General features: G+C 39.9%; 1 protein-coding gene across 1 annotated transcript; it reads right to left on the bottom strand.

The window, feature by feature from the left end:
• LOC8076527 lies at positions 6,428-9,781 on the bottom strand. The gene is made up of 3 exons (XM_002448793.2): positions 9,437-9,781; positions 8,727-8,959; positions 6,428-7,218 (listed from the first exon to the last, which is right to left on the bottom strand). The coding sequence occupies exons 1-3, from the start codon at positions 9,693-9,695 to the stop codon at positions 6,622-6,624; spliced, it is 1,089 nt and encodes a 362-aa protein (XP_002448838.1). The 5' UTR covers positions 9,696-9,781; the 3' UTR covers positions 6,428-6,621.

A 12,362-nucleotide genomic window follows, 5' to 3' on the forward strand; every position in this document is an offset into this window, starting at 1 on the left:
TATCTTGGTTGGCATATATTGCTGGAAAGCCGTTTGAGTCTAGTTTCTCACCCAAGAAACGGTTCATTATTTGGATTTCCCAATAAAAAGTTATGGTCAGTTTATTAGAAACTGCTCTGGAAGCCAATAGTCACGCGAAGCCACTTCGGGAATCCATTTCGAGGGGACCTTTCACATTGCCTTCCCTCAGAAACTCTATTTCGTTTTCATACCTATCTAGCAGGGCTGTTGCTAGTATAAATACCCCCTAAGACTCATTGTAATCTCAGACTTTTGATAATTGAAATACAGAACCCCTTTTGTTTAGCTGTGTGCGAGCAAATATTGAGAGAGTGATCTCTACCCCTTCCTCTTGTGATTTCCTCGCAGGATTACATAGGCGGCGGCTTCATCCGCTCCCAATTGGTGCTCCTACTCCCTTCAAGGTATTCCTTGATTGATTGTAGGCTGTGTTGGTTGGTTCTTTGAGAGTGTGGTTAGGCGGATCCTCGATTCAGGTTGCCGGTTAAAGATGGTGGTTGGCTTCGAGTTTTATTTGCCAGGTTGCACTAGTTATCGCTGCTTGCAGCAAGTTATCCGGCTGTTCTTCAGCTAGTTATCGGTGTTCTTCCTACGTCGTGAAGATTGGGACAACGTGACGCATCATCTGGTATCAAAGCTTTCGTTACCACAGTAGGAATTTTATCCCTAGCTACATATATATTTTTGCTTCATCGTATCCACCAAAAAGCCAGAAAAATATATTGCTTAGACCTTTGTTTCAATTTGTTATTTTAGTGAGTTTGGTTAAGTCGCAGTCCATTAGAGTCTTTGTTTTAGTTACTGATCATTTATCCTTCACGTGTTCTTTGTGCCTCTTTTATATCTAAAAATCCCCACAAAAAAAATTCTCTATAGCCTTGTGTTATCTTTGATCCTATCAAGTTATAATTTCTGGTTGTGCTTTGTTTCTATCATCAAGTTTGCAAGTATTATATCTGATCACTGTGTTTAGTTATAAAAAAAAAAGAAAAGTGTGTCAAAAAAAAGGAGAAGAAAGGAAAGAGAAAAAAATTCAAAAAGAAAGTTGCAAGATCAGGTTATGTCAAGTGCATCTGAAAATTTTTGTATTGAGTTGAACAACCAGTTTGCTATCTTTGTTTGGTGCAATATTTTAGTTGGGTCTAATTGCAACACTTGCATCCCAATCATACTCCTTGTTTGCATCAAATCTGAATTTTCTTTGTGCGTGTGTGTGATCATTCACTTCTTTCATATCTTGTGGTCAGCACTAGGCAGAGAACTTCTAGTTTGGATCGTTACTTAACTTTACAACAACTAGAATTCAGATTGCATTTCTTGTTAATTTTTCCCCACCAAGCTCCACATAAAAATCATCGTAATCGGTACTCTCTATTTTTGTATTCGCCTTGCCATCACTTTCAGTTGCCACCACACATTTGTTTGCCTTGTAATCTGCAGCAGAGGAATTCATAAGAGCTTCGATGGTTAGAGAGGTGAGTTGTGGGAGCCACCAAAATTTTATATTCCACAAATATAAATTATTTGTATTCAGCTAACCTTACAGGAAGATTGGTCAAGTGGACATCAAAGATTGTGTTACCATAGCACAATTTAATAAACTCCGACAAAGCATGGAAGAAAATCAAGATAGGTTGACACAAGATCTTCAGAATCTTATGACTAAAATCAGAAGGCGTCGTCCATCTCATGATGGTGGAAGCAACCATAGTGGAGATAGAGAAGATAGTGATGGAAGAAGAGGAGGTCGGAGGAACCAGAGGGCTGCACATGGTAAAGGAAGAAGACATATTGGAAGAAATGATGATGAATCTGAAGATGAGGCTAATGACAACCGCTTTGGTCGCCGATGTCATAGAAGTGGCAACCATGAAGAAAGATTTGGCAAATTGAAATTTACCATGCCAAAATTTGTTGCTGAACCATCCACGAGAAATTTCTCTAGAGGAAGCAAATCAAACACAAAGTTTACTGCTGAACCATCTATGGTGAAAGACTCAAGTAGAGGCTCACGATCTAATTTTTAGGGTACTTTTAGTGGAAAGAACACTGCTGTCCCAAGTTCAAAACCAGCAGCATCAACCACTACTTCAGTGGGTTCTACTTCCAGGAGTAGTGGAATTCAGAGCTTCAAGTGTGGAGGCCTTGGGCATATAAGTAAGGAGTGCCCCAATACTCAGGTGATCATTGTGAATGATGATGAAGAATTTGAATCAGCTAGTGAAGACGGAATTGAGGAGGAAGCCCATGGAGATGAGGACCTTACTAGCTGTGAGTTTGAGCAAGGAGCTGCTCTTGAGATGACTCAAATCTTGAGTGTTCAGGCAAATGAAGCTGAAAATAGGCAGCAACACAAATTATTTCAAACTAGAGCAAATGTGCATGATAAAGAGGTGAAGATGATTATTGATGGAGGGAGCTACCATAATCTTGCTAGTCGTGAGATGGGAGATAAACTTGACTTGAAGCTTCTACGACACCCTCATCCATACAATGTACAGTGGCTGAATGATTCAGAAGATATCAAGATTGGATATAAAGTGAAAGTTCCATTCAAGATTGGTGAATATATTGACAGAGTGGAGAGTGATGTGGCACCTATGTCGGTGTGTCACTTGCTGCTTGGAAGGCTATGGCAATATGATCGATTTAGCCAACATTGTGGGAGAATAAATCAGTTCACTATCGATCTAAAAGGGAAGAAGTTTGTTCCTGAGCCAATGACACCCCAACAAATCATGGCTGAACACTTACAAAAGAAATCTGAAATTGTTCCAGTGAGTAGAGAGGAAGGAGAGCAAAAGAAATTGAGTGCCATCCACAATTCGGTGAGTGAGTGCCACAAGCCAAATTTGAGGGAGAAAAAGAAAGGAGAGGGAGAGAATTTAGTCATGCTAGCCACAAAATCTGAAATGAGAGAAGTGAGGAACAACCCCGAACAAGTGCTCTTTGTACTTATGTACAAAGGCATTTTAATTTCAGCTAACGACATGACCTCTCTTCCTAGTGTTGTGTCTCATCTTTTGCAGGACTATGGAGATGTCTTTCCAGAAGAAACAAAAGAGATACAAAGGCAAGTGCAAGAACTTCTTGATAAAGGTTTTGTTCATGAAAGTTTAAGTCCTTGTGTTGCTCCTATAATTTTAGTGCCTAAGAAAGACGGTTCTTGGAGAATGTGTGTTGATTGTAGAGCTATAAATAACATCACTGTTCGCTATCGCCACCCTATCCCACGTTTAGATGACATGCTTGATGAATTAAGTGGTTCCACCATATTCACTAAAATTGATTTGAGAAGTGGATACCATCAGATAAGAATGAAAACAGAGGATGAATTGAAAACTGCATTTAAAACAAAATTTGGGCTGTATGAATGGTTACTTATGCCTTTTGGTTTGACTAATGCTCCTAGTACTTTCATGAGATTAATGAACCATGTCTTGAGAGCTTTCATTGGAAAATTTGTTGTTGTCTACTTCAATAATATCTTAATTTACAGCAAGTCTTTTGAGGAACATGTGAATCATATTTGGCAAGTCTTGGAAGTGCTTAGAAAGGATAAATTATTTGCTGATCTTGACAAGTGTAGTTTTTGCACAGACCCTGTTGTGTTTCTTGGCTTTGTTGTTTCACGAAAAGGTATAGAAGTGGATGAAAGCAAGGTGAAAGCCATCAAGGATGGCCAACTCCAACGAATGTAAGTTAAGTAAGAAGTTTTCATGGCCTTGCTGGTTTTTATAGGAGGTTTGTGTACTAGAAATGTGTTCATCAATGACGATTCACCAAATGGGCAAAGGAATTATGTCCCTTCTTATTGGGTTTTCAGAGTCATACCACCATCAAATCCCAAGCGCTTGTGGATTTTATCACAGAGTGGACTGATCCAAATGGCAATTGATTGGGTGAAAAATGGGCGCGGCCTCTTCTGCTGTTATTTATTTTGTAGATGCCGCCATTTCTTCTCACTGAAGATCTTAGGGGATGTGCATGATTTACGCCTAAGGTGTCATTGCAGTTTCCCATTTTGCCCTGGTTAATCCACATGCGGTTTTTCTTTATCAGAGAGGGCCCATTTTTGTCTTGGTTTATGTACTATAAAGCCCATTTCACCTCTGTGGGCTCGCCTTTTCATATACCAAAGTATAAGGGGTCTTCAAGCTACTAACATGCTATGTAGACTAACAAGACTAAAGCAGACAGAGCAGTGCTTGAAGTTCGAATACTGTGACGTCATAGATAAGTTGATGAGATATAAAATTATCACAAATGATGTTGCATAGGAAAAAGAAGGGATTTATTCTTGGGGAGTGCTCGACTACCAAGCACGAATACTACTCTCAGGGACTCGTTGACCATTCCTTATGCTCTGCTCGGAGATTGCCCGATCACCGAGCATGTTTATGTTCTCAACCACGCTCGGGGACTCGTCGACCATTTCCAATGTTGTGATCGGGGACTGCCCGATCACCGAGCATGTTTATGTTCCCAACTGCGCTCGGGGATTCATTGATCACTCTCTACGCTCTGCTCGGGGACTGCTCTGATCACTCTCCGCAACAGCCTGAGGACTGCTTTTCTTGGTTACGTATGACTTAGACTCATATACAACTGAGGAGCAATTTCAATTTCTTAGACCTTGTTACAAGGCTCATACTTCACGTTCCAGCAAGCTCAGAGACTACATCAGTACGATACATCTGGCGATACATCTCAGTATCAGAATTTCTACGTGGATTTTTCTTTTTGACCCTGGCACCACGTGCCTACGTCATCTACTACCAGGCTCGGGAATTAAGTGGGCATACTTCACCTTACAGTGAATATGCTTGTTTTTTCAAACCTTATACTTTTCAGAAAAGTAAAGTGAGCACACTTCACGAGGAAAGAATTTTTTTCTCAACAGCACCATGCATTATTTGGATAACCTGCTTCTTTGGTGTCAATGGTGGTCGACTATCTTCCAAGCTGGTTTAAATAATGTCGCAACTACTTGGGCAATTTTTCTGCTGGTCGAAGACGTCAAACCTCACTGGTCAAAGAAGCTCAAGATGGCGTGTTGCTTCATAATACATAGTGCTCGGGGACTAGCTGTGGGGGTATAAACTCCTACACCCTTATGGCTAGATTGGGGCCGAAAGGATTGGCTCATTAGAAGATGATTCGTGGCTTGCTCGATCTATTCAGAGTTTCGCGTAAAGAAGGTGAACGTGGAGATCAAGCAAGATCCTTGTCGGTTAGAATAGGAATTGATGTCCGACTATCTATGGCAATTGTAACCGACTAGGATTATTTTCTAGATTTGTAATCTTGCCTCCTGGAATATATAAGGGTAGGTAGGAGACTCCCTCAACTCAATACATTAGATCTTATTACATCTCATATCATCAATACAACGGCGGTCAAATCTGGATAAAATTCTTGTCTGTGTCTTGCGTCACCATCTAGTTCGTAGCTTGTGTACGTGTCTGCCGATAATCTACTACCTTGAGCCTACTCCTAGGTAGACTGCCGACCATATTTCGTCGATGGATGTCACATGCCCCTCTGCCTTCGCGACCACCACGGAAGGATATAACCCTAGCTAGATGCCTTAGACGGTACGAGTTCGTCACCGCTGTCGTCCTGTGTAACCCTCTGTACCCTCTTTGGCCACTTTCACCTTTGAGTCGGCTGCCTGCCATGGCAGACTGCAGTTGCCCCTTGGACAATGTAAGGCCTTGTTTACTTTAACTTGATTCTCCATCACATCGAATTTTTAGACGCATACATGAAGTATTAAATATAGATGAAAATAAAAACTAATTGCACAGTTTAGTTGGAATTTACAAGACGAATCTTTTGAGCCTAGTTAGTCCATAGTTAGACAATAATTACCACAAACAAACGAAAGTGTTACAGTATCGCGAACTTTTTTTTCTTCGGAAACTAAACACGACCTAATTATAGATCATTTTTAGTTTCTAGATAACAATAGTAAAATCCATATACAACTAGAGAAGTCCAAACTGACTTATAATTTGAGTGGATGGAGTATTCGTCTCTTACAGGATGCTTCCCTTCTATTTTAAAAAAAATATAAAATAAAGATCAAAACGTTTGTCTAAAAAGTCATAAGGCCTTGTTTAGATTTGAAAACTTTTTGAATTTTACTACTGTAGCACTTTCATTTGTTTATGGCAAATATTATCTAATCATAGACTAAGGTCAAAAGATTCAAGTAAACTGTATAATTAGTTTTTATTTTCATCTATATTTAGTGCTTCATACATGTGTCGCAAGATTAGATGTGACAAAAAATCTTAAAAACTTTTTAAATTTTGGTGGAAACTAAATAAGACCTAAGTATTCTTCGATGATTTATTGTGAACACTATTAACTGGCAAAAAAAAATACAGCTTATAAGACATGCGACCAAAGTACAGCTTATAAGACATGCAATCGAAGTGCAAGCATATCATGGTCGAAACCAAGAAAGCATATCCGAGAGTTTACATGATACATAATTCCGCATCTGAAGCAACGGCCACAGTTACCGACTCTTGACGAGTTTCTTTTAGCATACGACTTACTGTCTGAAACAAAAGGAAAATGCTGCTCTCATCACCACTCCCCCCGATATGAGGAAACAAGCGACCAGGCCACGGAGACATCCATTTGGCAGAAGCCAATGTCAAGAGTCCCACAACTTCTTCCAGCCTTCTTAGGTTTGAAACCCCTCTCTCTGTGCACAACTTCATCACCTTGCCATGCCCTGACAGAAACCACAAGCTCCCCATTCACTTCAACAGATGCTACACAACGTGAGAGCGTGATAGCACCGTCACCAGCAACAGGCACATTATCATCCCCAGAATCAAGTAAGATAAGTTCCTCGCAACCTATACTGACTGTATGGGCTGCAATCTGGGCATGAAAACCATCTTGCCATGACCCACCACTAACTCGCACACTGATTGTGGCCTCCAATGAGTAAACAATAATGCCAACAGCAAACCAAAGTGTGCTAAGCTTGCTGTTGTAACCTATTTTACGCAGGCGAGAGTTAAGTGGGATCGTGTTTAAGTATGGTACTGCTAAATAGCTCAAGTCTTGATCCTCAGATTCAGTACAGCCCTTCACTTTCAAATCAACCTCAAAGGTCACAGGATCCGTCAGCAGAACAGCACGAGTAGGACCTGTCAGTTTCAAATTGGGGACCTACATGTGCAGCACCAAAAAATAAATAATGAGTAAACTGAAGGCAGACTTTAGGCAAGAATTCGTATCATATGCCAAACTGTCTAGTAAACATGTAGCGCACAACAGAAACATGTCAGGAAAATATTGGCTTGAAAAAAAAACAATGTCTTTACAAAAGAAAAAAAAACAGCATATTGAATTGAACACACTAACTCAACCATGTCTTTAATTAGAATATTTGTTTGCCAAGGCCTAGTAAACAAGGCTGAAACAGTTTCAATTTCAAGACAAGCGAACTCTGGCATGAGAAAAGAAAATGTGTATAACATTGAATTATACCACTTCACACAACAAGACCCAACTAACGAAATCAAAGTCATGTCAAACATTTGCTGAAAAATTTATCCCTGGCTGGCATTATGCATGGGCATATACCACCTAAATTATGGAAGTAGCAGCTGCATTTCAATGTAGTAAGTCTACTTATAGTATAGAGAAATAAGAGCATGCCAACTTGTAGTCGTAATTAGATGAGTGTGATTTCCATTAAGATGGTAAGTTCCTTGTGCACGTGTATTAAAGTCTGTAAGGGCCCACAAACATGACCAAATGTCAAGACTTTCTTGTGCTACACTTGCGTAGATTGAGATGCATACATGACAGATGACACTAATTGCATGTATATGTATGGCGGTTCCACACAGGGGTGGCATGACAAATTTTCATGAGAGTTTAAAAAAACAAACCACAAGATATGCTTCCTTAGCGGGTCCCTACTTGAGCCCCCAAAGCTAAATATAGCTAAATATGGGTACCCCTACTACAGACCCCATATTTGGGGGGGCGCACTCAAATCCTCCTTCTAGACCCTATTCCTATTCCTGTTGCCTCTAGACCAAACCCCCAAAATACAGTTTGGGTATGTTTCTGCACGTGCTTCTCTCTCACTCCGACCTCCCGGCGGCGCTAGCGGGTCGAGCAGCAGCGCAATGACGCCTGACCCGCCCGCTTCCCCTGATGGACAGTTGGGACGACAAGACCAGGGGTCACACTCACACCCCACACCTTCCCCCACGCATCCCTGACACCGACAAAGGGTCACACTCCGGCACCCCGGTGAGTTGCAGATTTGGCCAAGAAAGTCTATGGCAACCAGGCCCTACCTGTCATTGTCTATCAAAATTATGCCTGGTGGGGCTGTTTGAAGCAAAACAAAAATAAAAAATTGGGCTTACTTAAATTGGGCCAACAAAAGTAAAGGAAAACAAAAGTAGGGGGGGCTGATTTGGGTGCTCCCGCTGCAGTTGATGTCACTGAAGAAGTTACATGAATTAAACTAAATAGTTTGATGTAGAGAACTACATGTGACGATGCAGCATGCATTGTAATGAAAGCATGACATCATTGCGATGACACTGGGACAAACAGCTGCATGGGGTGGTTGCTGCAAAATTATAACTGCTGCTTTAGGCAGCACAGCAAGAGGCAAACAAGGAAGAAAATGAAAAGTAGGAAACAACACTAACCTCTTGCGTAAGAATTTGGCAGTTGTCTCTTGTGCGGTCAAAGATCATATTGCGATTGTGATCAACTGAGTCACGCAGGGCAATCTTCCCAAACACATGGAGTGGCCACTGTAAACTCCCCATTCTCCTTCTCTCTGCTACTTTGACTGAAAAGATCTGCAGAGTAGCGCACAGGTGTGCAGAGCAGCGCTGCTGAGGCGGCTTGTCTGTAAAACGCATGGATGGGATCTTTGCTGCAAATTGTTGTGGGAGATTCAAACTTAGTTAATACCAAGTTGAGCAGCAGCAGAAATGATACCAATATTGACAAGAAAAATAAACATGTACAAAGATGAAATCTCATCTCAGGTTATTAATGTTTATTGGTCAAGTTGTGATCCTACAGCAGGCATGCCAGGATCCTCCTCTCCAAAGCCCACAACACAAAGGCAAGGGAAAATCCTTAGCTATCATAGTTCAACTATGAACATAAACCTAAACCTGCAAAGGAAAATGGACCAGACTAACGCGAAAGATCGAAACATAGACCTAACAATCAAATACTCCTATCAAAGTTCAGTAGCAACATTATCTTCAAGATGACTGTAGGCGCGAGGAACCTCGTATCAATCAATACACTAACGGCCAACGGGTAAGCTAACGGCGGACGATGAAGAAGACAAGGGTAAGGGTAGGGGAGGGGGAGGGGGAGGGGGAGGGAGAGAACTCACTGGTGTCCTCGAAGGAGCCGCAGTAGCCGAAATAGAGGCAGTTCCAGGTGTCGCGGAACTTTCTAGCCCGGTAAGCATGGTAGTCCAACAGCATCTCAGGATCGTCCTCGTCGTCATCCTCCACCTCCCCCTTTGCCCTCCTCTCCCACGCAGCTCTCGCCTCCGCCACCAAACGCGCTTCCGCCTCATAGTCAAGCTTCCTACTACTCTCCGAAGCCGATTGCAATACGCGGCCTCCCTCCCACGATTGAGTCTCCATCTCCAACGCCGCCGCCGTCGTTCCCTCTCGCGGTCTCGGGTTGCAAAACCTAGATCTGGATTCGTTCTATAAAAAGTCTGTGCCTCGAGATATAATAATAATATATACTCGCTTGGTACCTATAAAAAAACCGTTTTGGACAAGATTTCAATCAAATATTAAGAAAATTATAAATAATTTTTAAGTTATTCAGTTTAAATATAAAAAACATATAAATAGATTTGTCTTAAAAAATATTTTTATAAAAATATACATATACCATATTTTTATAAAAATAAAAAGTAAAATTTAGATTTTGAAAACTGTATCGTTGTCCTAAACGACTTACTTTTTTTTGTGTATGGAGAGAGTAAAAAAATTGTGCCATGTTTAGTTTGAGGTGAAATTTTTTTTACTACAACATTTTCGTTTTTATTTGTCAATTATTGTCTAACCATAAACTAACTAGACTCAAAAAATTTGTCTTGCAAATTATAGATAAATTGTATAATTAGTTATTTTTTATCTATATTTAATGTCTATGCACGTGCCGTAAGATTTAATGTGACAGAATCTCTTCTTAAATTTTCGGTTTAACTAAATAAGACCTAAATAACATACCAAAACGTTCCGTGTCCAAGACGACTTTGTCGGTCCAATTCTAATCAAATCCGCCCCACTCGCAATCGCACAGACAAACCTTTAATTTATATTTTTCATTTTAAAATTTATATTTTTTCCAATCCCGTTTGGCACTTTACCGCCATTTAAAATTGATTGATTTGTTTTTTTAAAAAAAGTATAGCTCTGGGAACTGCAACTCTCTCGCTTGGCTATTCCACAAATCAGTCAAGAAAAAGACAGAATTGCTCATCAGAGACCATTACACTTGTCATTCCCTTATACTCAATCTATCCAAACTATAAGATGCTTGATATTTTTATACCAAGTTTGATCACTCATCTTATTCAAAAATTTATACAAAATATCATTTCTTTTATCGTGACTTGATTTATTAATAAAAGTTCTTCAAGAATCAAGAATGACTTAAATTTGACTATGTTTGGATAATTTTTTTTGAATAAGACGAGTGGTCAAACTTGAAAAAAAAAAGTTAAATATCTTATAGTTTAGGATGGAGAAAGTATTTATCAAGCAATTTCAAGACATCTCTCCACCAGAAAGAACCTTTTGGCTTATTTAAACTTGGCAACTTTCCATTCATGTAGTATTTATTCCACATTAGCTCCACCCATGACATTCTGTTTTTATTAAAAAAACATATGTAGATGCTTGAGCAATAAGGCCTCATTATGAGTTTGAAGGTTGAGGATCCTTAAACCACCTTCTTCTTTGAGGATGCAAACAATGAGCCATGTTGTCTTTGCTACTTTTTTTTGCATTCGCCTCTACACCTCTCTCCAGAAACAATGTCTTCTGTATTTATCAATCTGTTTTAGGCAAGGCAATAGAACACATGATGTATGTTGACAAAGCTGAGAGGACTAAGTTGGTGAGTCCTAGTCTACCATCTTGGCTGAGGAAGGAAGAAATGTAATTCAATTTTCTTTCACACTTACTCATTAGGGGAAGAAAATCGTCTACCTTTGGCCTCATTAGTCCCAGAGGTAACCCAAATAAGTGAAGGGAAAAGACCCAGTCTGACAACCAAAAGTTCTAGCAAGGTGGTTAAGCTTCTCATTATTCAGATTTATGGGAACCATCATGGATTTGGAAATTTTGATTCTTAATCTAGTTGAGTCACTATAGGACTGAAGAACACCTTTGAGAAAGAAAATTTGCCGAGTTGAAGCTTTCATGATGATCAAGGTATCATCCGCATATTGTATGACTAGGAAATTAGAGGTAGGAGGTGGTATTGGCAACTTAAGGAGGCCTTGTTGTACAACTTTATTGAGAATGGACTACAGCAAGTCAACAGCAAGAACAAAAAGCAAAGGAGATAATGGATCACCCTGCATGACACCTCTTCTGCAGTGAAAAGTTTTTCCAGGAACACCATTTAACAGTACCATTGAGGTTTCAGTTTTGAGGATCGATTTAATCCAAGATCTCCATTTCACCCCAAAGCCCATGTGAGCTAGAACATCCAAGATGGCCTTGTATTCTATTTTGTCAAAAGCTTTTTCAAAATCCAGCTTTAGCACCATAATTTCCTTCTTGGAGTGTTAGCAGAGATGAAGGTATTCAAAGGACCATGCTAGACAATCTTAGATTGTCCTTGTCTTGATGAAGCCATATTGATTTTTGGGTACTAGTATTTGCTAGGAGTTTTGTGATGAGTTTAATGAAACAATTTAGCAAAGAAATAGCCCTGAAATCACTAACTATTTGAGCTCCATCAATTTTTAGGATAAGTGATGTAACAATCATTTATGCATTGCAAGTTGATTGTTCCTTCTTGAAAAGCATCACAGAGAGCATAAAAGTCATTCTTGACGAAACTCTAGCACTTATTAATGAACTTGTTGTTAAACTCATCTAGACCAGGGTCTTTGTCATTGGGTAAATTCCTAACCACATTGTCTACTTCTTCTCTAGTAAAAGATCCTTCTAGCCAAGACAAATCTGTGTTGCTTTGTAGGAAATAGCTAAGATTAAAAGCCATTGCTTCCCACATGATGTTTCCTTTTTCAGCATGATTATGGACTAGGATTCCATTATCTT

This window comes from Sorghum bicolor, chromosome 6 (genome assembly GCF_000003195.3).
Source record: "Sorghum bicolor cultivar BTx623 chromosome 6, Sorghum_bicolor_NCBIv3, whole genome shotgun sequence".
NCBI classification, from domain to species: Eukaryota; Viridiplantae; Streptophyta; class Magnoliopsida; order Poales; family Poaceae; genus Sorghum; species Sorghum bicolor.

Excerpts from the sequence above, each read along its gene's own strand:
- LOC8076527 (XM_002448793.2), bottom strand. The coding sequence starts at position 9,695 with ATGGAGACTCAATCGTGGGAGGGAGGCCGCGTATTGCAATCGGCTTCG. Across the intron at positions 8,960-9,436 it reads CGGCTCCTTCGAGGACACCA|CAAAGATCCCATCCATGCGT; the intron begins GTGAGTTCTCTC and ends AACAATTTGCAG. Across the intron at positions 7,219-8,726 it reads GCCAAATTCTTACGCAAGAG|GTCCCCAATTTGAAACTGAC; the intron begins GTTAGTGTTGTT and ends CTGCACATGTAG.